Below are 25,724 nucleotides of genomic sequence, written 5' to 3' on the forward strand. Positions count from 1 at the left end.
TTCCCCAGCACAGTGCTGAGGTGTTCATTAATAGCTGTGACCCAGTCATTAAGCAGGAGCAACTTACTGTCTGCACATCCATCTACTAATGAGCATTGTTCCTCTTCTTCTCACATGATCTTTACAGATGCAGCCCTACCTGCACCGATGAGAGCCAGCCATTTAACTTCATGCACAAGGGATTTGCCTCAGCACCCCAAAGCCCCAACAGCAGAATAAAAAACCTTTTTTTTAAGCCTCTGATGTAAACAGTCATCACTTGTACTTGGCATGGTGCTGTCTGAGTGAAATACAAGCTGAAAGATAATTCATGCTTTAGGTAATTCGTTGCCAAGTCACTTAGAGACTTGTAAACTAGAGTAAAAACTTGCTTTCAGGGTCCTGTTGCAACGGATAAACCTCACTGTAACCTCCCCTTTGCTTTACGGTAATGCTCCTACAATTGCTCTGCAAAAGTCTCCCTGAATCTGTCTTGTCAGATTACTTAAAGGCTCCCATATTCTACCTGAAAGATTGTGACAAAGTGCACTGCATCCAGACTAAGACAGAGGAAATGCATTTCAAGCCCCTCTGGCCACACAGTTGAGACTAGACCAGGATTTCAAACCTGGGCAGATCAAAAGGCTCTCATCTTCTGTGTCAGCAGATCATGGAAGACTGCCTTGTCCATTGTAGTGTGAGTAGATGGCCTTCTAAATACTGGCTTAAGCCACAGAATGGCCGTCAAAATGCTGCTTTTGGCAACCTTCTTTCTAAAAACCTGCTTTATCTGACTATCCAAGAAATCAAGAGGGATCTCACTGCTCTGTGCAGGAGAAGTCCTGCTGCCTGCTTCATTCCCTCCTGTGGCCCCCACCATGATGTCTCGGAAGAGGGATCCTCCTTTATTAATCAACGCTTTTTTACCAGAGCCTGTGAGTGTGTCCTTGGACTACAAGCTGGCACACTGTAATCAGAATTGAGATCCTCAAGCAATTACCTTCTGAAAAATCTAGGCCTTATTATTAGAAACTTTGAAAAACAAAAACAAAAAAAAAAGCTGAAAAAAATGATTTCTGACACCAGGCAAATTCATGACAGTCACCTACACCATATAACCAGAAGGTGAAATCTATTTAAGTAGTGCAAGAAAGTTTCAGAAAGACGCGATGTTCCCCGGATGTCTTCAGGCTCTATTGGGATTCTATTAGGTTTCCTGAAAAAGGAGAGAAGCTTTCTGGGAACTGAACTAGCAGTTCTTAGCCCCAAGCTTCACATGTCTCCAAGCTGATGCTCAGTTGCCAGCTTCTTCATACATAGGGGAAGTGATGGCAATGATCTCCTTTTCCAGCATATCCATTTGAGCCGTAATGTCTGACACAGTGTTTTTCACAGCATTCAGCTGCACCTTCAGTTTGTTGTAATCTTCTTGGAAGGATCTGTTCACATCATAGAGATTGTGGCAGCATTGTTTCTCCCCAGGGGGATGGTTCCTTTTCAGGAAGGTGTGGAGGAGCTTATATAAATCCTGGAGAACCTGGAGGATCTCATGCTCTCCCAGCATACTTGGGGCACACTTGATCTTATTCTGAGTTGGAGTAGGGCTCTTCCTTTTACCTTCCTGTTTCTGCTGGAGGACTGGGTTACCCTTTCCCACAGCTGCAATGTTTTTAGTGTTCTCCTGAAGATCTGAGCTGGCTTCTTTGCTCTCTTCATGGACTGTGATGCCTTTTCGGTCTTTCCATGTAACAGCAAGTGCTTTATTCTTCTGCTGGAAATTCTGAAAGATTTTATGCTTTTCCTGGACTGCCTGGAGAGCTTTGTTGCCCAGGCTGAACTGAAAGCCTGTGTTCTTCTCTTGGAAGAGTGGAAAAGGCTTATTTTTGTTCTTGAGGCTTCGCTGGATAGCATCTGTGTAAATTACCTGAACAGATTTGTTCTGGGACTGGAGATATCGTAGGGCCTTGTTTTCTTCCCAGAGCACCCTATTTTTGATCCAGAGGACTTGGTTTTCCTGCCAGAGTGCTCTGTTCTCCTCCCAGATGTTCCACTCATTCTGTGCCTTCCTGGTAAAGAGTTTCTGGTGGGAAGGAAAGGGTGGCTGGCAGTAGATGTCATTCACCCATTTCCTGTCAGTAAAGACTAACATCTCACCCTTTGTCTTCACCTGAGGGGTGATGTAGTCTGTCTCAGGCTCAGTGTGCTGCATGCCCTGGTTCTTCTGGCCCTTCTTTAGCAAATTGAGGAGGACTGTGGGAAAAGGCTTCTTCCAGGGCTTCTACAAGAGGCCACTGACCACTGTCAAGGAGCAGGTGACACAGTGGGGCTGGAGAAGCTTGATTAGGACTGAAAGAACAGGGAACATAAATGTGTAGGTTTACTGCCAAAATTTCAAATCAGTGTTAAACTACATTAATGACAGGAACAAGCAAATAAATCAGTTCTTACAGTTAACCATGTTACCCCTTTGATGCTGAAAGGAAAGGAATCCACCAGATACCTGATAGTTGATAGAAGCTGAGAAAATTTGCATTAGTAGATAAAGCAGCACTATGGCAGCACTAAAAGCTTTCTAATAAAAACCTGGACTTTCCCTTTATCCCTCTACCTCATTTTTACAGACCTGTAAGGGAATAAAATACAAGAATATTTTCTGCCTCAGAACAGCTTGCTCCCAAATGATTGATGCACAAAGACATTAAAAATTGTTATGAGGCTGAAACAAACTTTCAAAATAAAGCATTTTTAAAGGTTCATAGAAAATATCTGGCCTTGACAGCAGGTTTTTCTTGCTGATGCTGAATAGCCTGTGTTAACAGGATGCAGTGGCAGTTTTGCTTTTTGATCTTAAAATCCACAATATGCACAGATCATTTGAAACTCCAAACCAAAGCTTTGGGACATCAGGACCAAGACAGCTCTGTTGCTCTTTGCGAGGTTTTTTGACAAGCTCCCATCACCATGGTCCAAAAACTGTCGCAAACCATAGATAATTCTCCACCTTTCATTCTCATTTCTCCCATCACTCTTCCTCTTTATACCCTTTGATAGGTCTGTTATTTCTCTTGCTTTCTAGCCCTGCAACAGTGATTGCTTATCTTTTTCCTACAGTCCATCTGCTTCTTTTTCACATCATCAGAAAATTCATCTCTAAAATCCATACTGCAGGGCCAAACCTCTAATGCTTCTCATTTCAGACACAGAAACCTCAGACTTATCTGTTGAACACTCTCCTCTCCCGTCCTCTACCCAAAATATTGCAGCTTAAATCACCTTCTAACCATGAGTGAACTGGGGCAGATGAAGGATTTCAGTCTTTTACATGGAAAAAAAAAAAAAGAAAAAAAAGGCCAACCAAACAATCAAAAATTATTGTTTTGTGCGAAAGAAACACTTGCTTTCTGCAGCTTTAACCAAAATGATATTTATGTGATTTTCATGATGAAGTCTTTTGATCCGAAGTTGAACTATTTTTTGTAACCAAATTGTTGGAATTCTCAGGGTTTCTGCACAGAGTTTCTAACAAGAGAACTGTGCCTTTTTCTAGTTAAAAAAAAAAAAAAAAAAAAAAAAAAAGTTACTTGCCAAATTTCACTCAGTTGTATTTCCCTGCTGAGGTCTCCCAGCTTCCCTGCTGTCCCTTGGAGAGCCCAGTTCTGCCTTTCTCTCTGTAAGGAGAGTTTTGCCTTCATGAATCTTGCCCTCATATGTCTACCCCAAGCATTAAGCAGAAGGTGCCCACCACACACAAGCCCCTCATAGCCTCCAGCTCTGCCATCACACTGTGCACCCCTGTCCTATTGTTGTCCTCTCCTTTTCAGAACCTGTTGCTCTCCCCTTTCCCTGTCATCTCCACCAAACAGCACTGCAGGCTCCTCCAAGTTACTTCTGAGAGCCAACATCCACAGATGCACCCTAAATGCCCTTCCCAAGCTTGTCCAAACGCTCATAAAATTACTGCTTCATTTAAAATCCAAAATTCCTTCATTTAGGAGAGGGCTATTGCAATATAGGTCTGTTTGGAATAACATTAGATTTTATCACAACCTGTTTACTATCACTGTCTGAGTTTCAGGGCTGTCTTCCACATCATCTGCAGCTTTATCTCATGTCAGACTTGTGTTTTCATGATATCATTCTTCTGCTAAAAAGGTATTTCCCAAAAACTCTGTTTTGGACTTTTTTTTTTTCCACTTACACTATATCCAGAGCCATGCAGTGCTCCCTCCCTTACATTCTTTCCCCTACAGCCTTCCCAACACATCCCATTCTGTTGGGGTGCCCAGTCCCATTTTTTCCCCAAAAAAAGCCCCAAAATGGGGTGTGGTTGGGCATGAAGGGGCAGAGGGCGAATCAGCCACGGAGGGAACAGACCCCTAATGATCCAGGGAAGATGCAGAACACATCCAGCATCAGAAGCCCAGACCCGTGTGCCAGTCTTGAACAAGCAGCTACAGCTCTTAAAGCCACTTCCAGATGAAGTGTTTAGATTGCACATTTTCACGACCAACAGAAACGCATAATATATACGACTTTGAAGGACATTATCTTGGGGACAATTAAACTTGACAGTGGCCCTGTCAGCTCTTTTACACTGCCAGGGAGACATCGACCCAAGCTTTAGAGAAACGCTTCGAGTCTTCACCACCTCCCATATAATTTTTCCCCCCTCTCTGAACCATCCCCGGCAATGCCGGGCGGCCGTGTGGGGGGCCGCTGGCGGCGCGGCGGGCTGGGCACAGCATCGCACAGCTCACCTCTCAGAGGCCGGCCGCGTTCCCTCTCCCGGAGCCCAGCGAAGGGCCCGGCCTGCGGTCTCGCTGCTGCCGGGTGTCCAGAGGCGGCGGGATGCCAGCGGGGGACAGGGACAGGGGATGGAGGCTGATGGGAGCGCTGGCAGGGACCTTTCCCCAGAAGCAGCCGCCTGTCCCGAGCCTGCCGCGGCTGAGCTCCTGCCCTCCCCGCTCACTGCTGCGCTCCTTCCCCGCCGGCCTCACCGCACCGGCTTTTCCCAGCGCCGCTCCTCCGGGTCATTCCTCATGGAGATGACCTCTCTGCTAGCTCGGCTCCCATGCCCTTTCCTGAACCCGGACTTCCCGAGCTCCCTTTGATGCTCATAACTGAGAACTGTTTGGACAGATTTTTTTTTCTCCCTCACACCCTCTTAAAACAAATTTTGCATTTATTCTGAATTTTCAAATTCTGTTTGTTGTTGAACTGATGCTGATATGTTCAAAAATCACTTTTTGTATGCGCTGGGAGAGTTGAAGTTATTTTCTGAGGACAACGTGAAGTTCTTTTTTGACTGTAAGTTTAAGAGCAGACTGTAACTGAAGCCTGTTAAGAAGAAAATAGAATATATAAGGCATTCACACATTGCAGGTTTAGATATTATTTGTAGTAGCCACTTCCACATCCTTACATCTCTAATGAAGTCTTTCTTATTTGCTACATCTTTCGGAAGTAGAATTTTTTTTTTCCTAATCAGGGTTCTTGAATAATAAATACAGCATTTAATTTCTTTTCCAGTGAAAATTATCAAGCTGACATCAGCCTCAAGGTGACTGCTATTGCTTTAGGAACTTGGAGATACAGTTCAGCTTTGGTGTTAAATGAAAATTATAAATTCAGGTATAAAATTCTTCCCTGTAATTGCTCCCTTGCTTATGTTTAATCTTAGACAACAAAAAGACATCATAGGTTACTATGGCAACTCCCCAGGGAGCATCCTTCTTTATTTGAACTCCAGGATCCTGTACAGGAAAACAGAAAAATGCTCTGGAAAGAGAAAAAATTTTGTCATGGGCTGCTTGTGTTTGGCTTGCCATCAGATGAGAATTTAAGGGTGCTACTCAGTGCAGACATTTTTCAGGAGAGGTGACTGAAATGTCCAGTCTGAACTTCTGCAGAACTGGGGCTATGAACACTGAAAGTGACCTCTGATGAACATTTTAAGGTCAAAGAACTGACTAGAAACTGAATTAATAGAGAGAGGTGCAGCACAGGACTGATCAGCAGGCAAAATCTGCTTAAACCAGAACCATGGAGAACTAAGCTGGTAGTGAGTGTACCTTTGCTTTTCTTATGCAGTGTTTTCCTTAAAGTTTTGTAAAGTTCTTCTGCCAAGTCATTTTTTTGCTGAAAATTAAGAATTCAAATGCCAATACATTTGGATCAAATTTAATATTATCAGATGTGTTTACACACATCAGAATTGGAAATGCTGCAAGAGCTCACAGCAGAATTTTTAATAGCAACTACACTGATTTCTGAGCTGGGCTCTCAAAAGGACTGAGGTGTCACTCACAAGATTGCAAAGGCAGAAATAATGCTGAGTGTGTTCCACTGCCTGCCAAAAGACAAGTAACCCCTGCTCTGTAAGAAGGGTTTGAACTAACTTGCCAGCTGAGTGTTTTGTCCACAGCCTCAGACCACTCAATTTCTCAAAAATGTTTCACTATACAAAGAATTAAATATTAATTGGAACCAAAGATTTTTCCCTATCCTACCTGCACACTTTATACCAGGCTGCTCAGCTGACTTTGCTGTCCTTCTTCTTGGAGATTGTCTGGTTCTAGAAAGGATCCAGTGGGAAGAAGTGTTCGATCCCAGACACACACATATAATATTCTCCATGCTCCATGCTGGGGTGCAAGAGGTCACCATCCAGTGACGGATTGAAAGCCAGGGGGAAGAGGAAGGTATGAGCTGCTGCCATGAAGATTTTGCAAGAAGGACTTTGAAGACCCCGTACCAGCCTCCTTTCTATTAGACAGTGGCATGTACCTGCAGTAAATGTCAGCCTTTTTCATCCTTTGCTTTTGGGATAGAAGATCTGGTAAAGTGTCAGAAGTCAGAATTGTCTGTGTGTGGGTTTTTTAGTAAAAAGTTCCTGAATCTTTTTCTGATAAAACCAAAAGTGTCTGCCACCACTTTCTACCATGCCAAACATATTTGTGCTTTTGAAATGCCAGCCTCTGTGCTAGTGCAGGCTGGTCTCATCACACACTCATCCACTGTTCTCCAGGGCATTAAGCCTGAATGTGAATCCCACCTAGTCACTAAAGAGACTTTTGCATATCTGAGTGTTCTTGAATCATCTCCTGACCTCAATAACTGGGTAGGGAGTACAAATGGTGTTCTCTCAGTTTCTGAGGCAATGAAGTGTCTGGAGGGAGAGGTCGTGATATCTCAGCACTGCATTCTGCCTGGGAAGAGGTGGTCAGCACTGTGAAAATCAGTAATGAAAAACCCCAGAGCAGTTTTTTTTCAGGGAGACAAATGGCTCGAGTGACTCTCCTATGTCATCACCTATTTGGACTGATGGTCCTTCCAGGGACACTACCACAGTGCTGCTGCCAGTGTGCTTCAGAGTAACCCTCACAACATACAATGTTGTGCAAACAACCATCCCTATATTCTCCTGTCAGCACTTGGTCAGCTGGGAGCTGAAATGAAACCTGGAAATATCTACTTTCATACCTTCTCTATGATCTTAATTTTTTCTTAGACATTGCATAAGTCATCATTTCCTCAGGTTCTCAATGAATTTGAGATGCTGACTTTCTCATGCAAGCTGTCAAGAGAATTTAGTTCTTCCTTGTAAAGTGCCTTGAGCATGAAAACATGACAGCTAAGAGGCTCTACACACCACTCTTATTTATGCCCCTGATTGTGATACACACGTGGTTTACAGGATGAAGCAAAATGTTTCACTACTGCTAGTAAGTGACATCTTACAGACATGTCAGGCTTTGTGTTGTTCCACCTTAGATCTCATTCTCACTTTGCTGGCTTTGTACTTTAGCTATGAATATTTAAAAAAAAAAATCATCAAAACACATGTGCAGTCTCTTGGTCAACGCTAAGCCGTTTCCTGTCAATGCTGTTCCTGTGTGTTGTGCCTCTGTGAGCCTTGCCAACAAAAACCAGCTCAGTTACCATGTCACTCTCCTAGTTCTGTCTGAACAGATCAAAATTTACAGAGCACTCCACGCTGCTGAAACAGCCCGTGGCTCACTGGTGAGTAAATACCAGAAGCAGTGATCACTGGTGCACTTGTTTCTGTTCTGGGGGCACAGGGGCAGGGCTGGCATTGCCCCTGGAGGAGCTCTCTGGCCTTTCTGTACATAGGGACAATTTGGAAGAGTACAGCCACTTCAGCGTGCCATGTGTGAGCATGGGGTATCCCACATGGCCTCTCTGGGACATCCTGAGGGCAGGCCTGCCAGCAGGCTGTGCTGGACATGCTGCCCATGATCTCTGGTATCCACAAACCCCAAACAGCAATAGGCACTAGTGGTCAGGAAGCAGACTTGAGCTTCCAGTGACTTGTCAGCCAAGAGATGCTTCAGCCCTCACCAGTGCTCTGATTTGGTCTCTGCTGACTGCACTTGAGCTCTGAGGTCCTGCAAACAGGTGCAATGTTTGGGAGTTGGAGGCATTTCAACTCATTCTGAACAGAAAGCAGCTCTTCCATGTGACAGGTCTCTCTGGATGAGATGAACAGTCGGTGCTTCCCTTCCTGATTGACAGGGAGAAAATTAAGGGTTCAGGCTTATTAAACAATCTCTAATAGTGATTTATGGGTTCCTGTATGTTTTAATCTAACAAAAAAATTTAAATCATCTAATTAGCTAAGTGTGTAATCCTGTATATTAATTGTCTATTAGCCACTTCTTAATTATAATAGAATGCTTATCAAATAACATGTGATGGCCACATAGCACCAATTTAGGTCATTATCAGACTAGCTCCTACTTTAATAAAGATCTGTTTAACTGGAGTCTAACCATTTAATTTTATTTTAAAAGCTCTGCCGAAGAGGAAACAATCATCTTAAAAAATAGTATTCCATTAGGGCTTCCTAGAACCTTTACTGTAAACAACACTACATGAAGAATCACAAAACCGACATAAAAAATCCAAGGAACTATCAAGAAACCTGGAAACCCAGATCCTGTGTTTAAGTTTGTCCAGGAGCTCCTTGTTCATGCACACAGGCCTTCCAGCATTTTTGCTTGACTTCCTCTTTGTTGGGATGCATCACTCCTGAGCTTGGAGGAGGTGATCCTTGATTATTAACCAGCTTTTCTGGGCCCATCACCCTTCCAGGGTATTCTACCAAGTGGATCTCCGAAGAGATCAAAGTCTGCTTTCCCAAAGTCCAAACGAGTTTGTTGTGTGCTCTCCTCAATGTCCTAAGTGTTCTAACTCCATAATTTTGTGGTCACTGTGGTCAAAGCTGCCCTTGACCTTCACATTCCACACCAGATACTCGTGTTGGTGAAAACAAGGTCCAACCTTAGCACCTCTTCTCATTGGCTCTTCTATCACTTGGAGAAGAGGTTATTATCAGTGCATTCCAGGAATGCCCTGGATGGTTTATGCCCTGTTGTTCCCCCAGGAGACACCAGGGTGGTTGAAGTTCCCTATAAGGACCAGGGCTTGTGAACATGAGATCACTCATACCTGTCTACAGAGGAACTAATCCACTTCCTGGTGAGGCAACCCATAGCAGACCCCTACTACAACGTCACTTGTCCCTGCTCTCCCTTTAATCCAGACCCATAATCTCCAAGGTGACACCTGATACATCCCCAGGCAGAGCTCCATGCACTCCTGCTGGTCATTGACATTGAGGGTGACACTTCCTCCTCGTCTCCACACCCTGTCCTTCCTAATGAGCCCATATCCCTTCATTCTAGCTCTCCAGTCACAGAATCCACCCACCACTGTCCTGCAGGCATGCACAGTTGTCTCATTCCTCTGGTTTATTCTTCATTCTGCTTGCATTTGATAAAGACATTTCAGCTGGGCCCCCCGTTAAGGTGACTTACTGTCTGGAGTGGCTGGAATCACACTGTGCTGCTCTTCAGGCGCTCTGCTGCTGACCTGTGACCCCTCTCCAGGCTCTGAGCATCTCTGGCTGGCACTGGCATCACACTGGTAGGAGTGGGATGGACTGAGGCTTCCCTCCCCTGGCAACATTAGTTTAAAACACTCTTCGCCAGCCTGGCAAGTCTATGGGCAGAGACACTCTCTTCCCCTTCTCTGACAGATGAGCCCCATCAGCTCCCAGGACATCAGGTTTCACAAAGAGAGTGCCATGATCCAAGCAGCTGAACCTCTGGTTGTGGCACTAGGGCTATAACTATCTTAAGATTTTATACGGACAGTTCCCCCTCCTCTCTTTCTGATTACTCATGCATCATCTTCCAAGAAATGTTGGAATAGTTTACTCAGGGTTGTACCCATGCTCTAATGGGCAAACTCTGCTGAGTACACCTCTCTCAGTCCTTACAGGCATGCAAGGACTGCCATTTCTTAAATCACTGGATCTGCAGGAGCAGACTTCCAACAAGGCACAGGACCCATCTGGTAATCTAATTAAAAGTCAGATTTGGCTTTCAGAATCAATCTTTACCCAGTGAGAATCTCAAATGCATTTTCACCTGTTTTTTGCAAAGAGCTCTGCACTCAGTTCCCAAGACTATCCTTTCACAGCATTTTTGCCTTTTCCAATGGCACATAGATTTTTACTGGAGCTGATGGGCTTGTGCAAAGCAAGCATCTTATGAAAGATATAAATATCTTGAAGGATGTCTGAAGCTTAGTGCTAGACAGTGTAATTTTGCCAAACTAGAAATGCAAAAAGCACATTAAAAAAAATAATACAGGCTCATGACTAAACTTAAATGTGGAGTACTGAAATGAGATCATTTCAAGCTCTGTGGAGCACTGGTTTACCTTTTCTAGAACATATCATGCTTTGATGGGCCACAGCACACTTTGCTTAGAGGAACACAGTTTTAACATCTGCTCATCCCAGGGTTTAAATTGGTGCCAGAGTACTCTTTTAATGGTATGCCAGAAGAAGAGAGGTTTCAGAAATGAAATAAGAGAATAAACAGTTAGAACCCAGGTACAATTGTTAAGCACACCTAGGAACAATTAAACAGGCACTTTTAGAAATGTTATGTAACCCCTAGGAATGATTTCATGCCAGAAAAGCAGCCCCTTTTACCTATTTCCTTCAACTTTAAAACTGCAAAATATGTCCTGAGGTGAATGGAGGTTACAAAAGTTTCCTGGTTTTCCAAAATTACCTGCAAACCCCTGTGAAAATTTAGGGTCACTGTCCAAGTGTCCAATCTGTCCAAGTGCTCTGCTGTGGCACTCAAAAAATAGCTGGAACTAGAACACCCATCCCCCCAGAGAAATGCAATGAGAAAGAAATAGGTTTGCCTGTCTTCATATGTGTCCAGAGGATATCATTAACATTAATGTAGTCATAAAGCAGCACCTGCTGGCTCATCGCAGCACATCCTTGCCTACTACCAATTAACTCTTCAAAAAATAATAGAGAACAGTTTTTGCCCTTCTGCCCCAAGCACAATAACTTGTTTCCTGTTAAGCATTATTAATTATAATGTCCCTGCTGCTTTGCCTCACTGAAATGAACAGTCCCATTAGTGACATGAGCTTCATAGCAAGGTGTATCTCAGCAGGAGCAAGTGCAGAGTTATTGGGCTTTAAAAATATTACACTGCTTTTTGTTACTGTTGTTCCTTACTTGTTATAGAGCTTTCACTCTTAACCATCAAGAAGAAGAGAACCCCACATTTCTCAGTCAAAGCACAGATCTCACCTAGGTAAAGGCATGAATTCCAAGATGTTCATATCACAGTAATGTCAATGATTCAGTGAGCAAAGTCCAAGAAAAAGGCTTAGGTGTGGGAAGTGGTGTGATGAGATGGTGTCAGGGTCCGCAAACATATGCGGGGAGCCTGATGGTTCATTTTAGGATCTCAGAGCGCAAAAGACACAGCGGGGGACAACTCAATACAACAAATAATGCACCTTTATTTAGTGCCACCAAAATGCAATAGTGGGAGAGAAAATAGAGAATAGTAAGAAAGATAGAAAAGAGGGTAAGGGGATTATAGCTACCAATGTGGAGGGCCGAGTCCTCGAGGCTGAGATGCCTATAGACGCAGTTCTTCTCCAGTGGGGTGATCACGAAAGTGAGCAGGGGTCTCCAGGGTTTTATAGGTTGGTCAAGGTGGGGACCAAAGCGAGTGGCACAAAGCCAAAGCAGGAGCCACCTGTGTTGAGGCAAAGCTAGGGGCCCAGAGCCAAAGCAGGAGCCACCTGCATCAGGGTTGGGACAAATGAGAGTCACAGGGCCAAAACCGGAGCCACCTGCGTCGAGGTTGGGTGCTCAGGGACAAGCTGCACACCGTGTGTGCCGTGCTCTGGTATGGACGGACCAGTTTGGACAAGCAGCCTTGGCTCAGCCCACTGTGACCAGTTCCATTGTTCTTGCACTCTGTTCTCATGGAGATGCATACCAGTCCTCCGAGACTTGGCAAACGTTCTGCCTCAGCCAGGCCAGGGGCTCCTTTCAGAGTCTGGGGTCTCAGTCCTCAGTCATTGGAGACGGTCGTGAGGCATATCACATCCTTGGACAGACTCTGACAGATGGGTAGAGATATTCCCCCAAAAATGCTGTAACCATGCTCTTCATTGGTAACTGTGAGCTGCAGCCAGACTGCTGATGGGAGGAGCAAAGGTGAAGGTGACGCTTCCTCTGCGGTCAGGTGTAAGGAGCTGTGACCCTGCCACTGCACATCAGCTGGGTGCTTCCAGCTTTCACAGGCCCTTCACTCTCCTCCAGGGTCCTGTAAGGACCAACTCTTCCCCAGTGCCCTCAAGCAATGCAGGCACCCCTTGTACAAGGTCTCTGATACAGTGTCCGGTGAGGTCACTTACATATACATAAGCTTTGCATCTCTGATTTACATTGTGAAGGTCACTGTCTCTTCTGCAGGATGTCTCTTACAGCCTATTTCATGTTCTGTGGCTGAGCTGCCAGCCCTGTCTGAGCAGACACCACCAGCTCTGAGCACTCCTGGTCTGAGCAGAGTTGGCTGTACAAGAAGCAAAGCTAAGCCTGTTCTCCTTAGGGAAAGGACAGCTCTTCCCTTTCCACCTGTATGCAGGGATGAGGTGGCAGATATATGCAATGCCCATTAAAATATTTTGCATGGTATTTAACCTGAGCATTTTGGCAGAAACCATAATCCATCTGAGCTGTCTGTACAACATAAACATACTGTATATGGTAGCCAGCCCATTAACTGAAGTGCTGCTTTGCATAACACAAGCACTGAAGTTACACATCGTGCTTGTGTTACCCTTCCTATCTTACCAAAGTCACTTTCTGCATAGACAGGATGTCAGGAATATGATTTACTGGTTTTGCTTGTCAGTGCATTGCAGGTGATCACAGACCAGGTATCATTGCTGAATGGACAAATGCCAAGGACACTGGTCCCTGTATTTATCATGGAAAGACAGCAAAGTGCAACTAGCTTCGGTCTAAAGCCAAGTTGCCATTAGTAGCTTGTAGAAAGCTGCATGATTGCTCCTCTAAAAGCATGCCTGATTGCATGTTTATTCACAAGTTTGAAATGCACAGAAAAGTGCAGTTGTTCTGGCTGCTGGATCTCTGTCAGCTCTCCTTTTATGAGACAGCCAAGTCTTTCCAGAGCCATGAAATTCTTTGTATTATTTGCTGCTGGGATTGTCACATCTTCAGTATCTAACAAGGTACCTGGAGACCATCCTTCTATTTCTAGCAAAGATTTCTACCTGACACTAATAAGAAGACAGCATCTCAATGCCACCTTTTTGAGGCAGAAAGGGGCACTCCAGTGACCTGGGAAGCCCCATCTGAAATGACTAAACCAAAGCCTGCCATCGTCTTACAGACAAGGTACATGCCATCAGCCCATATCTCCCTCACCTTCCACCTCAATGCTGATTAATTTCTCCAAGTCTCATCCCAAGAATTGCTGAATGACAGAAAAAGAGATATTTCTGTAACTCACAGGCCAGTTTCTGCAGTGCATCTTTATCTGCTTTGCCTGATTGATCAAAGATACCATTATCTGCTGTACTCTGCAATCTCATTGACTAGGTTCAGCCTTGCTAACTTCAATGATCATAAAGCTTGCTAAAAATAAAGTTGTTTTTTTTTTTAAAAAAAGAAAGGGGCTTTCTTTTTTTGACTGGATTCTGGATCTTTCTAGAGGTCAAATTTCCTTCCCAGTCCTCATAGAAGCTACATTTTTTCTGGTGACAGTGGATGATCCCTCGCAAATAATGAGACATCTGCCTAATTTTTGTTTTTCCTTCTCTTTGCATCAGCTCCACCCCACCAAACACAGAACCCTTAGGAACCATAGCCAGCCATTTCCATTTGCATCTACACATATCCTCCATATTTCCTCCTTTGGGGAAACCCCAGGCAGTACTGTTTAAAGGCAAAAATCCAGATGCAATAAACACACTTGGGCAAACAAGATCAGAAATTGCTTGCTTCATTGCTGAAACCCATCATCCTTGATGCAAAGTTGCCATCAATGCACAGCCATACCTGGGTGATGGCAAGGGCTGAGCTGCAGATCTTCTGAGAGGCCTGCTAAAGGAACTGCTTCTGAGATTCAGGTGAATGGTAATGCCAAGTGAAACTATTATCATTCTGTGGGATGCCTGTGTTCATCGTGGGGAAAACACAGAACTGGAAGCACAGGCACTTGCAGAAATCTGAAGCAGCAGTCCTTCCCTATTATGCAAATGAAACATTAATACCTGAGAAGTGACATCTCACAACCTTTTTTTTTTTTTTTCCGAACAAGAAAATCACTGCAAAACTTCCTAAGTAAAGAAAAGCAGGTGTGGTTAACAAAGAACTAAAATATGGTTGGAACAAGAAGTTTATTGAAAAGATATTCTTTTAAATGCCTTGTCATTTGCAAATACATTTAAAATAAATTATAGAGATAGTAGCTCTTCCTTATACTGACACCTTTTGTGCTGTGTCTGAGAAATCAGGGGTACAAGTTCACATACATGTCACTGTGCAAAGTGCTCGTGGTAATCATTTTCATGGGGAAAAATAAGCACTTGAAGGATCATATATTTTATGTCATGAATTCAGTTAATGCACACATCAATCTGATTGTCAAAGCTGTTTACAGCCCATGACTGGATATTTCCAGCTTTTGACATATTATATCAAAGAGAACCAGAATCCTTGAAACATTATTTTATAGCTCTCTCTGCTCACAGCTTTCTTCCCAGATCCATTTTTTCTGGTAAACTCTTTATACCATTTGCAGCTGCTTCAGAATTCCACAGTCACCAGCTTATTAGCAACATCAAGATCACATTATTTGTCTTCTGTAAGCCTCCCCTGGGTTTCCCCCAAAACTTACAAGGACTAAGATTCACAATATTTAGGTAGGTTCAACGACCACATCCTTCTAAATTAAATTGCTCTGGTATTCCTTTGTGCATTTACACATCACTATCTAGTTTCTTCCACAAAATTTCAAAAATGTACTGCTACTCTTTTTTCTCCATAGTCTTTTTCCTTTTTTTTTTTTTTTTTTTTTTTTTTTTTTTTTTTTTTTTTTTTTTTTTCCTTTTCTTTTGTACTTAATGACTTTTTGTCTGGCTTTTGATTACAAGCTGTGTGTCCTCTGGGGTTTCTTCAAAGTTTAGAACTAGTCTAAGTTTATGTTAGTCCCAAAAGAGGGTGTGAGAAGGAGGAAGGGTTGGAGGATCTATATTTTTTCTTGTGAAAATTTAGAACCCTGGAATTACAAATGACCCTTTCTTCTATATTTTTCCCCCAGATGAGAATAATGAAGAAATACCAAGTTTACTCTCCATGTATAGTATATGTAAGAAAACAGGGATTTTGGAGTCCAGCATTTCAAGCCATGAAGACACAACACTCACTCAGTGAGTGCCAGCACAGGAAATTTCTAGCAACACACACTGGAAAGATAAAAGCTGAGATGTGCCTTACACCACCACCAAATGAGATCAGCTCCACCTGATGGGCTGTCTTTAAGAGACAGACACAGGACTTGACAACCAGCCCATGAGAAATGAAGAGGTGTGATTTATTCAAAGGACCAAATATCTCACAAAACTGGGCAGAGGGAAGGGATGAAAATGCAGGAGGGCAGAGGGGTCAGAAACAGTCCAAAACTTCTGCAGGCAACAGCAGCATAAAAACAACCAAATAGTACTATTCCAAGAATTTGGTCATAAAATTTAATGGCTTGTTAGCTATAGGAAGCCTTCAGCAGCACAGTAAGAAGTGCCTGTTTTCGCTCACTTCACATCTTTACTCTTAAATGCTTTCTTTTCTCACTGTCTCTCTCTCCATTTTAATCTACACAATACATCTGGTTTGAATGTGACTATAAGGCAGACTCTTAGCAGGGACAGAGGTGTGTGCCAACTGGAAATGGCTCTGCTCCCATCCTTTCCCAAGGTCATTCCCCACCAGCCACACCTGAGGACAACAAGCCTGAAGTGCTGTGATCAGCCAAGAACATGCTCCAAGGGTAGCAAAGAAACAGCATGCCCTAGTAGCTTGCTGCATTGTGCTTGCATACAGCAGGATTTCAAGTCTTTGAGGTGTTGTCAAAAATTGCTTTCCTCCAAGACATCTATTAAACACTAGATTATAGAGTGCCCTGATAGGTTTGCATGAAGGACATTGTGAGACTGACTGACAGACTGATGGGATAAAGATGTCAGGAAAACATTTAAAATTTACTTTGGGGAAAAAAAAAAAAAAAGAAAGGAAAAAAAAACAAAAGTGGAAAGCCTTCCAAATCTTGCTGCAAATAGGCTTTCCCACAGATTTAATGGAGAAAATAAATGTGCAGATTCTGAGACCCTACTTTGAATCACATTAGTGATTTGCGATGCTCTATCATTCTCTACTTCATATGAACTGCAGACTTTTGATTTTCCAGACTCTGCTAATAACAAGCCCTATAATTAGGTATCTGTCCCTTGCAATCAGCACTACAGCTTTCTGTTCATAGGAAAAAAATTATAGGGTGGGAGAACCACTCAGGAGCACAGGAAAGACGTCATTGGTGTAGCGTGGCTGGCCAATGGCTTCAAAAACTTTATTAGGTATGTAGTATGCTAATAAAAATGTTCTTGCTCATTTGTCCGTCTGATTGAACCCACACAAGTATTGGGTGCGAGCTCATTTTCCCAGACTCCAGTAATTAAGTAACAGATTTCTTCTGATTTCCTCCTCCCCTGTACCCATGAGCCATTTGCCTGGATGACTGGCCACAGACTGTTCCTGCTCATTAGGCAAGATTTGCTTTTGAAGTTTGATACAGCAAGATGATGTAGAAAGGCATGATGGAGAGATGCTGCCTGGGGATTTACCCTCCTATTTTACTGTGTTTTTCTATTCTGCCCATGCAGTTTACTGGTTTCTGTTCTTCGACTTGAAAATAAGAGCCCAAGCCTGTCAGCAGGCAAAAATCAGCCTGTTACTTAACTATCTTGGAAAGCTTTGAGACGCAGCAACAAGGAGGTTTCAGTGTAAACCACTGACCTGTTGAAGTCACAACAACATCAAATGAGGGAGGGATTTTACATCCAAAGTTAGAGACATTTTGCCAGTCTTATTACAGCCATTAGAAGCAAAAAAGTGAAAATTAATCTGATTACGCTGCCTACAGTAAGGCAAAAGTCTGCTGCTCACTGCATTGCACTGTTGAGACCACAGTGACTCCACAAGCCATTCTGGTGGAGTTCCTCTGGACCCCATTTTATGTCTGGAGAAGTAAATTTCCTCACCAAGTTGTCTCCGACTACATCTTAAAAATTAATTTAATGCCAGCGCATCCCATTCTTCACTCCAGCAAAACTGCCTTTGGAGAAAGGAATGACAGCTCTCAGATGTAATTTTCTGCCCAGTACTTGCCCGAGAGTCTCTTCATCTCTGAGGTTTCCAAAGCCAGGAGGGTTATTTTCAGGGACGCACATATTAAAATTAATGCTAAATCCAAAGGACTGCATGCTGCGGGGCTTGATTGGATTTGGACAAAGAATGTCACTTTCTAAAGTCAACCTGCATGTAGATCATTTCTTTTTCACCACCTAATCATGATTGTGAGAACGTAAATCATGCGAATTACAATGAGCGGAGTTGATGAATGTGCGCCACAGGAACTCCAACTTCAATCCCCTTCGAGGTCACCACTGGAGAAAGTCCCTTCCCTAGGGCTTGATTTCTACTGCCTGGCACATTCCCTCCTTAGCCACACTCTAGTGAGGGAGATGAGAAGTACACTGCCTTTGCTCCTGTCTTGTCTTCAACCTGTCTCCTTTTAAAGGGAAAATGAAGCCCAGTAAGTGTCTGTAAAGGCTTCCTGTATTTTTTCTGCATTCACTTACAACCAGGCTCTTAATAATTGGATATAAAGAGAAAATCCTCAGGAGCACAAGAGTGAAGTCTGCAAGTGCACGGGAATTCAGTCCTCTCAATATTTATGTTCAGCATTAAATACTTCATGCAAAAACAATGACTTTGACTCCCAAGGCCTTCCCTCTCTTATCTCAAAAACTGTTCATACACATGCTGCAGGATCCCTATGCAAATATAAAAAGGGGATTAAGTTGTATGTGTAGTAAATCCCATTTTTACACTAAATAGGCAAGAGCTAACAGAGGGCCTTTGGATTAAAAATAGGTCCCTGTTTGCTGAGCAGACTAAAGTATTCTTACCTCTGGCTTCCCTGCCATGCAGGAATTGACATTTTCCTGGTGAGAAATTAAACTGAATTATAAAATCTATAGTGTATTAGAGGTATGTTCTGTAAAATAAATTATTTTGATTTAAGTAACTGTATATTAGGGAATGTCCCCTGCCTCCACAAAACCACTCCTTGGTTTGCAATGGGAATATGTGCCCCAGACCGTGCATGACAGTACCACTGCACAGGAAACTTCCATGCCCTTAAGGAAATATTGGGGACACAAGGTGAAAGTTGACATCATAACTCTCTGAGTAGGAAGAGCACTTTTGGGGCCCTGGCCCCAGACATCATCTTTGACCATCATCTGGTGTTTTGTCTCCACCCTTTGCAGCAGGATCCAGGAGGAGGAAAAGTCCTCCAGTCCCCACCAGATCAATTTTTACTTCTAGAACCGCACATCAAACACACTGGCACTTTGGCTTCATTTTTATGGCTTGTCCCGTGATGAGGAAAACCGGGCTGCAGCATTGAACTGAAGGACACAGAAAGCAGAGGGCTTAGCAGGCAGCCCAGCTGCGTGACTGCTGACCTGGTCATGTGGGTTTTTTTGTTTCACCCATTTTTCATTAGTTCCCTTAAAACATTATTTTAAACACTAGAACACTGCTGAGCACAAGGCAAATTCCTCTCTCTGAGTCTTGTGAGACCAACCCCTGAGTACTCAATGAACATAGTCACTAGAGTGGAAAATACCCCACAGAGTCTGATGGAGGGACTTAAAGGAACTGACTGCAGAGGGCAAAGCACAGCTGGAGGAAGCAGAGATGGAGTCACAGCTTCCTGACTGCACCAGTACATCTCACAGCTGGACTCAGGCAAGCATTGCCTTTAAACCTGCCTTTCCTTTCCTTTCCTTTCCTTTCCTTTCCTTTCCTTTTCCTTTCCTTTCCTTTTCCTTTCCTTTCCTTTCCTTTCCTTTTCCTTTCCTTTCCTTTCCTTTCCTTTCCTTTCCTTTTCCTTTCCTTTCCTTTCCTTTCCTTTCCTTTCCTTTCCTTTCCTTTCCTTTCCTTTCCTTTCCTTTCCTTTCCTTTCCTTTCCTTTCCTTTCCTTTCCTTTCCTTTCCTTTCCTTTCCTTCCTTCCCTTCCCTTCCCTTCCCTTCCCTTCCCTTCCCTTCCCTTCCCTTCCTTCCCTTCCCTTCCCTTCCCTTCCCTTCCCTTCCCTTCCCTTCCCTTCCCTTCCCTTCCCTTCCCTTCCCTTCCCTTCCCTTCCCTTCCCTTCCCTTCCCTTCCCTTCCCTTCCCTTCCCTTCCCTTCCCTTCCCTTCCCTTCCCTTCCCTTCCCTTCCCTTCCCTTCCCTTCCCTTCCCTTCCCTTCCTTCCCTTCCCTTCCCTTCCCTTCCCTTCCCTTCCCTTCCCTTCCCTCCTGCCTGAAATCTCTGAGACAAATGTAGAAGCAGTTTTTGCCCAAGTCATTAGCCTTTGCAACTTCCCCAAGCCCTTTCAGCTGCCAGAATAAGCAGCAGCCTTATTTCACCTCTGGGTGGTAGAAAAAAAAGACACATGTACAAAAGACCTAATCCCAACAAGCTGGAGAGCCCTTTTTGAGGACAGCAGGGGTTACTGACACACTCCATGCCCCAGCACCAGCAGATGGACAGGGTGAGGATGTTGATGTGCTGTGACCCAGGGGGGCAGCTCATGCCAGAGAAGGCTCAAGATGCAACAAACAGCCAAAAAGAACAGCAAGGAGCACTTGGGTGGAGCCTGTCCACCCTGATTTAGATCCTGAGATGCCCAGGCTCTCCTTTTGGATAAGCACAGAGGGGCAGTTCCCCCACCTCCCCTAAAGGCTTGCCAGGGGCAGGGTGCCTCAGGTGCTGGCAGTATGGTTCTTCCTCCAGACAAGCTCGCAGGCTGTCCATGCAGGAAATGTCCCACTTCCAGCATGCCATGCAGGTGAGACATCTCTGGATGTGATCTCACACATCCTCCACCACTGCAAGTCCCTGTCCCCTCCATCCCCCAGCGCTGGCCAATCTCCCACAGTCCCACCAAAATATCCAGGAAGGGCTGCAAGCTGGGAGGAGCCCCCACCTCCTTCACTGAGAAATGTGGCATGGCAATGTGGGAACTATGGCAACAGAATCCCCATAGAATCCCAACAGAACCCAAATGGAACCCAACCAAATCCCCAGCAGAACGTGTGGGGGTGGGGGGCCAACTGCCCAGCAAAGCAGTGAGAAGAGTCCCAACAACACCCAGGGACACTGAGGACAAAGAGGGTGCCCCAGGCACCTCCCAGCCAGCAGATCTCTGACTGGTCCTTGTGACAAGGAGTCTCCTGGATATTTCTGCCCAAAGAGGTAAGCCTGTTCCATGACGCCTGTGCAGGGTTTGATGAGGACAAAGCTTTTTTGGGACTATCAGATGCTGCTTTACCATTTATCCCACATATATCCTTGTTGAACTCAAAGTTGCTGTTCTCTTTTCCTCATTTCCCTTTCACGTGGGAGATGAAAACCAAACCCCTGATGGGAAAAAAACCCATCCTGTATGGGAGTTAGGAAGGAATGAGGAGCAGGAAGCTGCAGGATGCCCCAAGAACCATCACTTCCCAGCAACAGGCGCAGGAGTGGGTAATGGGAAGTGGAGAGAAACAGACTCAACCTCCTCCCTCAGCCCCCCTACCATCCCTGAGATCAGACTTTCCTGATATGTAGGAGCAGCAGTTGACCAGATCACACTATAACACACCTTAACAAAAAATCAAAAATAGAAAGGGAAAATTAAGGAAAACATTCTCACATATATGTTGATCCAATCCTTGGGAGAGCTGGAATCAGTGCACTCTCTGCCCACTCCTCTGACTGCAGGTGCTGCTGCAGACCTTCAGGTTGGCAGGGCCTGAGAGAAATGGCACATGGGGACAACACATCCTGGCAGGTAGCTTCTTGACAAGGTGCCTATGGACAGGGCACAGGCAAGAGGTTTTTAAGGCTACTGGTAAGACTGTGCCTCAGCAGGGTCAGTGCTGACTGCATTGTCCCTTAGCATCTTTCTCATTCTCATAAACAATATTAACATTCCTTTATCTCTTTATTTTCTTCATCATAAATTTCTACTTCAGAACTTGTTTTAATAGACAGTTCTGTGAGTATATGTATTTTTACTTTTGACTTAACATAACATTAATATATCTGGATGTGCAGCATAAATAAGAGGCTCTGTTGAATAGCGTGAGGATAGTTTATTCTGTCAGGGTAAGGAAGAGACACCATAGAGCTTCTCAGCTTTCTCTCAGTCAATTGGCTCAGTATAACTGATTTTTTTTCTGCTCAAAACCTACAGCAGTTGCAGGTACTCGGTATCACTGACAATTTACACCACTGGTGTTTGAGTGCGCGCATTGTGACTACGACCTTTAGTTCTACATTTAGGGGCTAATGGATTAGTTCTGCGTTATTTGCCTCCTCTTAGAAATGCTGTTCTCATCTCTACAAAAAATATTTGGCTGCTGCAGATGGCAGGAAAAAAGGCAGTGGAGCTGGGGCTCCCCTTCACACTGCAGGACATGAAGCAGGAGAGACTGCCCTGCCAAAAGTCCTTTGTGTAGATGAGAGGATCAGGTCCTGTGAGCCAAAATGAGGAAAAATGTTTCTACCTGCAGTTTGCTGCAGTGCTAGAAATCAAACCCACAGCCAGCAGTAACGTCAGCTCTGTGTTACCCAGAGCCAAACTCAATAAATCCCCGGCATTGCTGTCAGATGAGTCCTTTACTCTTCCAGAGCATGAAAGAGACAGAACTACTGGCAGTTAATCGGGGATTTCTGTGCTGTCAGACAGTCTAACTTCAGACCACTTCTTGTGTCTCATGCCGCAAGTCCCAGTACACATACTAACAACCATGATTTACAGCTGGAGCTGCACTGCTTTACTGTGTAGTGTAATTGCTGTGCTCTTGAAGTGCCAGGCTTTCTTTCAGAGTGTTCACGGACTCTGGCTCTTCAGCTGTGTGTCCTGTCTGCTCTGTGGCCCAGGCACTGGCATCTGACAAAGTCAGGCTTTAAATCTCAGCAGCAGAGGTTGGCAGTCTGATTCTGCATACCTCTCTTAAGCTGTTGATGCACACATGTTAGAGATAATTTTTTTCTGACTTACAAAAAAAAAAAAAACTTAGTTCCATTCTCAGTTGAGGGGGTTACTGGTTGCAAGCAAAGGCAGCTGGTTCTCATCTCTGCACATGCAGAACTAGAATGATCTTTAAAACCTTGAGGCTGAGTGAATTCTCTGGGGCCTGGATCATCATATATTTGCCACATATTTCTATATTTCTATAAGCCTACTAATGGTCACTGCATGTTACAGAGAGGTAATCAGCCACTCAGCTGGAGCCAATGTCACTTCCATGGTGACACTCAGGCTTTTGGATGCAGCCCTTCAAATGGAAAGACACTGCTGAGATGAGTATTGCTGGCTTTGCCAGTACTTGCAGGACTGGTAGGATGCAACAGGCACAAGAGCTGCACAACAGGAGAGCACTCAAGGGTCTTTTGTGTGATTTACGGAGACAAATTGCTTTCCAAATATCTTTCAAAGTGCAAAGTACAGAAATAGAGTTATTTGGGGAGATTGTTTTCTTCACAAGAGTTCTGGTTATAACCCAGAATTTGGAGACCTACTCTGGACACAGCTGCAATGACAGAAATAGATGAAACAACCTGCTTGCTTTTAATAAATAGATTAAATAACCTGCTGGCTTGTTTGACAATTAAAGTCCATAAATGTGTTGGGGTTTTTTTAGAAAGATGTATATTCCATTGCATTATTGATGTATATGAATGCAAATAATGTGTGTAATAATAACAAGAGTACAGTGTGTATAATGCACACATTACTCTGAGTCTGTAAATGTATGCATACCTATATGTACACACACACAAACATATCTGCCTCTTTAGCATTTAAGGAAGTGTGGAGTCCACCACGCCAGCCTACCCTTGGTGGGTGTGTTGAGCTGTAGCTCTGAGCACCACAGCACCCCTGGTGCCAGCAGGTCTCTCTTCCCCAACAAAATGGGGAGACTGCAGTGACGCTTTACTGGAGAGCCCGGTCCCTGCTGGAATGTGGGTGTGACAGCTCGTGACATCAGCTATTGCATTGCAAAGACCTGCCAGAAAGCCACATCTAAACAACTTGGTGCACCATCAGGTGCCTTTCATTGCAATGGATTATAAATGAGGAGATTATAAATCCCACAAGATCAAGCAGGCATTGCTTAGAGGGAAAGATTCCTTCTACAAGCACAAATATCTTGAAGATTGTGATGGAAAGCAGAGGCTGACTAAACTCTTATTTACATAGTATTGTCTCCAGACTTGCTGTGGTCCAGAAATTCCAGTGCAATGTCTGTGTATGGAAGTCTCTCTAGTCTTGTGTGTACACAGCACTCCACCTTTTGAGATATGTGCAGGGATCTTACAACTGGAATTAATTTAGTTGACATTTTGCAGTATGACACAGGGTTTAATTCTCATTTGATGGCATTGCACTCTCTGTCTTCTGCCTTTGTCTGAGGAGTTACAGATGTGCAAATAAAACCATTTCCCCTGAGATGATCCTACAGGGAAGGTGTTGTCTCTTTTGCAGCACCCTGCAGGGCTGCCTGGGATGCTGGATCCCACCAGGTCTGTCAGTGAAAGAACTTGACAACGTTTTCCTGGCCATCCTTCCCCCTAATGGGGGACCTCAACCCGAGGGATGTGGCCATAGAAAGGGTCAGGTCAGCTTAGTTCTTAATGGGGGATGATGGGAGAGCTCAGAGTAAGGAAAACAAGACTTTGATGGTGAAGCTGGCAGATGTGATGGGAATACCCACATGGGGCTGGGCAGCTCAATTTGCCAGCTTCATTTTGCACAGACAAGTGCAAGAGGATGGGGATGGCAGGAGGTGCTGCTGTGGCCACCCCTGGAAATATCCAGCCTGGCTGTGTCTGAGAGCACAGGAGTGGGGGACTGTGAGATGAGGCGTGACAGTAAGAGCTAAAGAAATATTGGGGCAATGGCACTAGGGAGGCAATTCCACTGTTATTAACACAAACACAACCATCGCTCTTCCTTTGTCTCCTGATGAATCAGAGGAAATTGCCTCCCCAGCCCTTGCCTTCCAGCTACTTCAGCTGTGTTTTGTTTCTCTAAGATTCAAATATTCTGACTAGATTTCAGCATATTATTATGAGAACAGAAGAGCTATAGAGAAAGTGAAGCTTCACAGAGGAAATAGCCACTAAATGTTGCTTTGAATTCTCTTGCTTTTTATGGCAAACTCTGATGTCAGGGACAGATATGGCTTTGGAGAAGATGTGTTGCAGTGCTGCAGATGTGTTTGTGAATACTTAGTGGCAATTTCCTGTGACACTGCAGTGGGCAGCTTACTATCATCTGAGATTTTTAAGCCTGCTTGATTTTGATGAAACTGCTTCTTCTATTAAATGCCCATGAACTATGAGTTTACAAAACCAAGACCACTCTTCTTTGTGTGCCAATCCTATCTGGCCAAATTGGCAAAATGTTATACTTGCATTTCGCAAAAATATTTGGACTTTATAACAAAAAATATGCATCAGATCAAGTGAAAAATGTGACAGTTTGATATCAAAATTCCAAAATGGTTCTTGATGGAGAGAGTAAGGCAAACTTCCAAAGCAGGAATATTTAATTTTGGCACTTTCAAAATGTGGCATTCCATCTCTCTAATTTGCCAAGGGCTTTTTGTTTCAAACATTTCTTCTGATGAAAAGAAGCATGCAAACAAAAAAACCCCACTCCATATTTAGAACCCAATAAAATGCTTCATTTGATCCTCTTCAGTTTCTTTGAAAAGTTCAACATGAACACTCAAGTGCTGCATTCCTTCAAACTGTGTGGAAACTGCTGATCTGGGAGTTGTGCAGCTTTCATGTGCCAAGTGCCAAGAGAGGGTACTCTAAAAGCTGCTGTAATTCAGATTATTCTGTGAGACTGTCCTGACAGGCATGAAACCTCAGTTTGGCAGGTACAGGACAAGAACAGAGACAGAAATTGTTTGTCCCGAGGGCTTTACCCTCCTGATCTATGGTTCCCAGAGGGTCAGGCATGTGTTTTTAAGAGG

General features: G+C 44.0%; 1 protein-coding gene across 1 annotated transcript; it reads right to left on the reverse strand.

The window, feature by feature from the left end:
* Positions 1-1,147: 1,147 nt before the first annotated feature.
* CBY2 (chibby family member 2) lies at positions 1,148-2,321 on the reverse strand. Its single transcript, XM_066339588.1, has one exon. It carries the CDS (start codon positions 2,186-2,188, stop codon positions 1,274-1,276), a length of 915 nt encoding a protein of 304 aa, XP_066195685.1. The 5' UTR covers positions 2,189-2,321; the 3' UTR covers positions 1,148-1,273.
* Between the last annotated feature and the right edge of the window lie 23,403 nt (positions 2,322-25,724).

Source organism: Sylvia atricapilla, chromosome 2 (assembly GCF_009819655.1).
Source record: "Sylvia atricapilla isolate bSylAtr1 chromosome 2, bSylAtr1.pri, whole genome shotgun sequence".
Lineage (NCBI taxonomy): Eukaryota > Metazoa > Chordata > Aves > Passeriformes > Sylviidae > Sylvia > Sylvia atricapilla.

What these genes read in the sequence shown, in the direction of transcription:
- CBY2 (XM_066339588.1), bottom strand. Translation starts at nt 2,188, where the DNA reads ATGCAGCACACTGAGCCTGAGACAGACTACATCACCCCTCAGGTGAAG.